This window comes from Heterocephalus glaber, unplaced genomic scaffold, assembly GCF_053883595.1.
Source record: "Heterocephalus glaber isolate CG9 unplaced genomic scaffold, H.glaber_assembly_v1.0 deba00000621, whole genome shotgun sequence".
Taxonomy (NCBI): Eukaryota; Metazoa; Chordata; class Mammalia; order Rodentia; family Bathyergidae; genus Heterocephalus; species Heterocephalus glaber.
The window spans coordinates 9,807,299-9,813,529 of NW_028258153.1; the positions used below are offsets into that span (position 1 = coordinate 9,807,299).

A 6,231-nucleotide genomic window follows, 5' to 3' on the forward strand; every position below is an offset into this window, starting at 1 on the left:
TTCCATCTTTCCACTGAAGCTGTGATATCTAGTTTTTGGAAATGGTGCCCTAAGATCTATATAGCATTGCTTCACTTATGATGATTAATGGAAATTTGCGAGATTTGGGCTGTGATGATACAAGTTTAGGACAAAAGTAGAACCCACCTCTCTATCAAGCCAAATCTGTATTATTGTTCTCAGTCTGACACATGCTTATGGTTTGTGTCTGTGTATAGATGAGGCAACGTGTTATGATGACGGGAAGATATACCATGTAGGAGAACAATGGCAGAAGGAATACCTTGGTGCCATTTGCTCTTGCACTTGCTTTGGAGGACAGCGGGTAAGTTTGGATGTACCAGACTCCCTGCAATTTGGATAGGACACAGAGAAGGATCCTGCATGGATGTGCTGTCTGAACAGGTTGGCAGTGCCTCTTACAAAGAGTTCATAAAGTTGTTCCCTTCACTCACAGCTTCAGCCCCTTCTCCCATGCCTTCTGTACTCAGGCTGTTCTATTTTTCACCACCTGGACTACTAAATGCTGTGTGGCACTGAGCCTTCAGCTCCATGCTAATGGACAGGTGCCCCGGTGGCATCGTTGTCACCTATTTTAAATAATACCTTGGGTCTAAGAAAATTCCACTACTTAGTGCCCTCTCTCAATCGAAAATTAGATCCTTGCTATATAGCTCTCTCACAGGGTAAACAATACAGGACAAATAGGGAATGAGAAGTGGCCCCGGCTTTTAATGATATAGTCAGGGACATCAAATTACTGCACACTGCAAAGTCAAGCTAATTAAGTAAGATTCTGAGTGAGTCCGGCAGATACGGTTCCAGGTAGTCTGGAGTCAGCAAGAAAGGCTTCACAGAAAAAGAGAAATGTAAGCTGGCTGGGGTTTAGCCTGGCTAAGATTTGATTGGGGGAGTGAATAAAGCAGAGAGATGTAAGCATGCTCCTCAGGTTAGGAAGGAGCTGGCTCAGGAGTGACAGTGAGCCAGGCCTCTGCATGATATCTTGTGGTGCAAAATCAGGAAGTCTATTATTTAAGCCAGTATCCCTCAGCCATTTCTAGTATGTACCCTTCTTCAGTTGAACAAAAACTGCCATGCCTTTCTCTCATTGTAATTCAGAAAGACCTGACTCTCATAACTTAAATAATAGAACATGATAGTTCAGTTGTTCAAGGAAGCCGTGCCCTCTCCAACAGCTCCCCAAATTCCAGTACATTAGGAGCATGCTACCCACCCCAAGGTAAGATTCATTACTTGATGTATTTGGCATTAACCAATTCAGGCACCCAACAAGAAAAGGAGCAAGATGGAAAATGATCCTTAGGGTGGTTAATCTGGCAGAAGGGCAGGATCTTCAGGGGCATGTCTGTGCATTATCTTGGGACCTGGGATAGCCAAGACAGCCAATGAAAATTAATGTTATTCCATCCCTAGCATGGAGAGTATTTGTCTCTGTCTCTGCCTACCCCACCTCTCTTGAAAACTGGTCAAAGAACTCAGTCCTCTCAGTATAAAAAAAAAACTATGATGGAGAGTGGATTTGTTGGGAAGTAGATTTTTGTCACACTTCAGCATCTCCATTATTTATGCACACAGAACCTTTCATATGTGACACCTACTCTAAAGTGCGAAATGAAACACTTAAAAAAGGAGTGGGAACTGTTATATTTTTATATGAAAGGAACAATCATTGATTCTGTAAGTAGGTATTTACCCATATTGTGTTAGGTATTATGGCAAACAGGCTCCTACGTGGAGAAATGTGTCTAAAATATTGAAATGACAGTGTAAGAAAGTGATGGTATTATTTAGGGTTCTTTTGGTTCTAAGAGGAAAATCCCATTCAAGTTATGTTAGGCTAAAACAACTCACATAACTGTAAAGTAAGTCCGCATTCTACCAGCTCTTGGGGCTGTTGTGACAGGCATCTGGAGGCTGTCACTTTCTACATGCCTTCCCCTGCATTGGCTTCCTTCTCTAGGAGATTTTTGCTGATGGGGACATGAGTCACCTCCCTCAGTTTCAGTTTTACCTCCTGGCAGTTTAAGAATAACAAAGAAAGAAAATGCCTGTTTCCTCACTTTCCAGCAAAAACCTCAGGGGGGGAGCCTCGTATCACCCATTTCATCTGGCCAGAAGCAAGGCTATGATAGCAGTTTCCTGGGAGGTTAGGAAGGAAGTGGCCATGTGATACAGTAGACAGAGCATGACCAAAGTCACCCCAACTCCGAGATGGCAGCCCCAAGCCCACCCATAGCCCACTGTGTGACTTCTCGCTTCTGGGTCTGTTTGCATACTGTAAAGTGAGGGTGTTTGTCCAAGCTTTTGCTGTAGGATTCTAGGAAAACCTCCTCCGTTATCGAGGGCAGAAATCTTGAGGAAGCTGGGACTGAAATGAGTCTCAGCACAACAGCAGGATTTGCACAGAAAGAAAAGACATTTCAGGAGAAAGGAAAGCATAAGTAGACAGAGTAAGATATGGTTACAAATGCATGAGATCATCACCAAAGCTCCCTTGGTGATTAACTGCTTCTATTTCGCCGATGCATGGGAGCTAAAATTCTTTTTTTGTTTGTTTGTTTTTGGTTCCCGGGATCAAACTCGGATCCTTATGCTTGTGTAGGAGGCGGCGAAACCACTGAGCTAAATCCCCGGCCCCTGAAATTCTGCTTTAACTGAAGCACTAAATCACCATCACCATGCTGTCCAGTTAGCACAAACCCCTTTTGACTTCCTCCCTCTCCTCTCAGGGCTGGCGCTGTGACAACTGCCGCAGACCTGGGGCCGAACCCGGTCCTGAAGGCTCCACTGGCCACTCCTACAACCAGTACACACAGAGATACCATCAGAGAACGAACACTGTAAGTGCACTTGCACCCCAGTGTCTCCCTAAACCCAAGCAGGGGCATAGCAGGGAATCTGCATACTTGCCAACTTTTCTTCAAAAGGAACCAAGTGATTATTTAAGTCTCATAAATGGGCTTACATGGCATACTGTGTCCTAGAACACCATTAAGCCTTGAACATCTCCTAATCACTCAGTATACTGCTAGGTTTTTGAATTACTAAAGATAGTATCCTTTCTAGAAACAGTTGTCTTCAATGTCTCCCCTTTCCATTTTTTTTTTTTTCTGTACGCTTCAGGTTATATTTGCCACTAATTTTTTTCTTTCTCCATTTTAACAGAATGTTAACTGCCCAATTGAGTGCTTCATGCCTTTAGATGTCCAGGCTGACAGAGAAGATTCTAGAGAGTAATATCTGCATCCCAAAGGAACAAGCACGTCTCTCTGCCAAAGTCTATCTAAACTGGAGCGATGTTAGCAGATCCCATCTTTTGAGAGTTTCTTTCTAGCCTTTTGTTCTGGAGTAAGTTCTCCAGCTTCAGCTCAACTCACAGCATCTCCAAGTGTCACCTAGGAGTGTTTTGAGACTTTTCTTATAAATGAGGGGAGGACGTTGCCTCTTCTGCTTCAGACTATTCAGTACCGCTCAGTATTTTAAATGAAATGATTCTTGGTGTGATTTGGTGTGGGATCAATAGGGAAATATATGTGCCAGCCAAAATGCCAAACATATTGAACAATATTACCAAAGTTTTAAGTAGGGGGAAAGTTACCCAAACACTTATGCTTTCATTTAACTGTCTGTCCTGCAATACTGTAGGTACGGCATGTCCTGGTTACTGTGATATTTAAAATATCCACAGTTCTCACTTGTTCCAAATGAGCCTAATAATTGCCTACAAATATCTTTCTCTTACCTGTTATTTATCAATTTTTCCCAGTATTTTTATATGGAAAAAATGGTATTGAAGACATTTAGTATGCAGTTCATAAGAGGAATTTGGTAATATTGATGGTTGGTTATTTTTTATACTGTATTTGCCAAAGCTTTACTACTGTGGAAAGACAACTGTTTTAATAAAAGATTTACATTCCACAACTTGAAGGTCATTTTATTTATATAAAGTATTTGAGGAGGAAATAATGATCCTCAAGAAGGTTCTTTTTCAGTTCAGCCAACATGTGAAAATCTATGATGTGCCAGGCTCTCTAATTCTTGGGTAATTTCTGTAGAAAATTTTCTGCCTATCGCTACAAAAACAAATTCATTTTTGTTATTTCATCTCTTCAGTGGTGGATATAGCTTTATGTTTTCTGCCTTAATAGATGTAAGTGGACTGAAATATTTATTAAATGTGCTTCAGAAGTATAATTGAAGCGACCTTCAGTTGCTCTTTTCTAACCATTATAATTCTTCCTTTCCTCTTTTCTCCTTTCCTTCCTTCATTGAATAAACATCTATTCAAGTAGATTAAGGAAAAGAAAAGGACATCTGATCCGTTAAAACTACTTGAACAGTACAATATAGATAAGTTTTATTTTAAGGAATCCCCTTTGTATATTAACTTCAGTCTAACTTGTCTTAATTCTTATCCACTGATACTTTCATCGTGACTTGACAAACTCTAAGTAGTTGGCTCATTCTTAGATTGCAAAGATCATTTCCTTTTTAATTTCAGACTGGGGAAACAACAAAACATTGGGATTAAATCTGACACTTATGATGGCTGGGAGTGTGGCTCAGTGATAGAGTGCTCACCTAGAATGCCTGAGACCCTGTGTTTGCTCCCCATAACCATTACAAAAAAAAAATGCCCATTAAAACTGATTTTCACACACCAGGCATAGTGGCACACACCTATGATCCCAGCACATGGGAGGCTGAGGCAGAAGGATTGCCCGTGAGTTCCAGGCCAGGCTGGGGTACATAGTGAGTTTAAGGGCGGTCTCAAAAGGGCAAGATCCTGTCTCAAAGGACCAAAAAACCCCCCCACAAAAACCAAAAAATGATTTTCAGAGTAGTAAATAGCAACACAAGAAATAGTTAATTATTATTTAATAAAAGATTCAGACATCACTTCTATATAATTATTCAATATATTTCAATAACCACCGGGGAAAGAATATAAATACAAAGATTTCCTCATGGTTCATTTGTTTAAAAGCAATACATTTGAAATGATTTATAGTTTATAAAATTGCCTTAACATTTAGTATCTCACATGAAGGAGGTTTTACAGTTTAATTTTACAAGAGAATACAGTTCAGGTGAGTTTTCCTTAACAGAATACAGACCTGGACCCTGAACTTCACCATCACTAGTTTTACCAGTCCAATAGTTATTAAACTAGCTGCTCTGTATCTGTTTCAATATCACAGGAAGTATGGATCAGAGTGATATTCCATGACCATCTGCCACAGGCAGGTCATCGGTGCTCACAGAAGAGAGAATAGGACTCAACAATCTTGGCACTGTGCAGTGGGAAACCCTGAGGAAGAATGTGCCCGAGAGAAAAGAACCTGGTTTCTTCCTCACCCTAATCTTGTTGAAGGTCTTTATATTTAAAAACAAAGGAAAAACAGCATTGGATTGACACTGTCTATTCCTTAAACTACCTGCCCCCAAACCGTAAGAATATTTTGTTAAAATGCAGTTTAAATCAACCCATTTGGACTGTTAAATGGATAGCATGCCCTTCTGAGTACTTTTATGAACAAATGTAAAAACCACAAGCTCCACAGTTAAAAGTTGTTTTAAAAAGAAAATATAACTTCCCACAATGTCTACTGAATTTCAAAAGCAATATGGTAAATTTACAATTTAGGCTCGGAAGAAATTAAGTGAATTTAATTGGCCTTTTCTGTTTGGGCATCACAAGGTGAGAAAGGCAAACTTTTTTTTAACTGTTTCTCAGCAAAATCATTCACCATGAGAACTAGGTATTTCCAGTGATCTTTTTCAGCTTTCATGTCACTGCTTCCTATTAGAACTGCCTTAAAGCTAGACCAAAAAGGTATAATTAAAAGACCAATCTGGATTTAGACAAATAATGGACAATTTAAGAAAATAAGCTAAAGCTAGTAAATATTACATCTTTGAAAAGAAAAATAAGTTGTAGAGTTTTAACTGTGCTTGCTGTACATGATTTGTAATGAAATTTATTGTGTATTTATATTTTTTCCAGCTCTAATGCTCTAAATGAATTATGCAAATTTGTCTATAATAATATTACCATGAGCCCATCAAACACAATTTCTAGGGAGGTGAATAAATGATCAGGTAGAAATATAAGTATAGGAAATGACTTTTTCTATTTAATTATATTTCCATTGAAAATTCTATTCCATTTCTAGTTGTGTGAAACTCATTAAAGTGATTAAGAAA

The 6,231-nt window shown here is 39.4% G+C and overlaps 1 protein-coding gene across 13 annotated transcripts in view; it reads left to right on the plus strand.

The window, feature by feature from the left end:
- Positions 1-3,945, plus strand: part of Fn1 (fibronectin 1) — a 67,055-nt gene extending 63,110 nt beyond the window's left edge. For 9 of the 13 annotated variants that reach the window (XM_004851091.4, XM_087206146.1, XM_004851092.4 and 6 more), the window contains 3 exons: positions 219-325; positions 2,751-2,861; positions 3,187-3,945. In XM_004851091.4, the coding sequence (XP_004851148.1) occupies positions 219-325; positions 2,751-2,861; positions 3,187-3,258 (290 nt within the window). In that variant the 3' untranslated portion in view covers positions 3,259-3,945. The remainder of the gene's footprint in view (positions 1-218; positions 326-2,750; positions 2,862-3,186) is intronic. The other 4 variants (XM_004851094.3, XM_021263462.2, XM_087206149.1 and 1 more) reach the window with 1 other exon arrangement.
- The last annotated feature ends 2,286 nt before the right edge of the window (positions 3,946-6,231 follow it).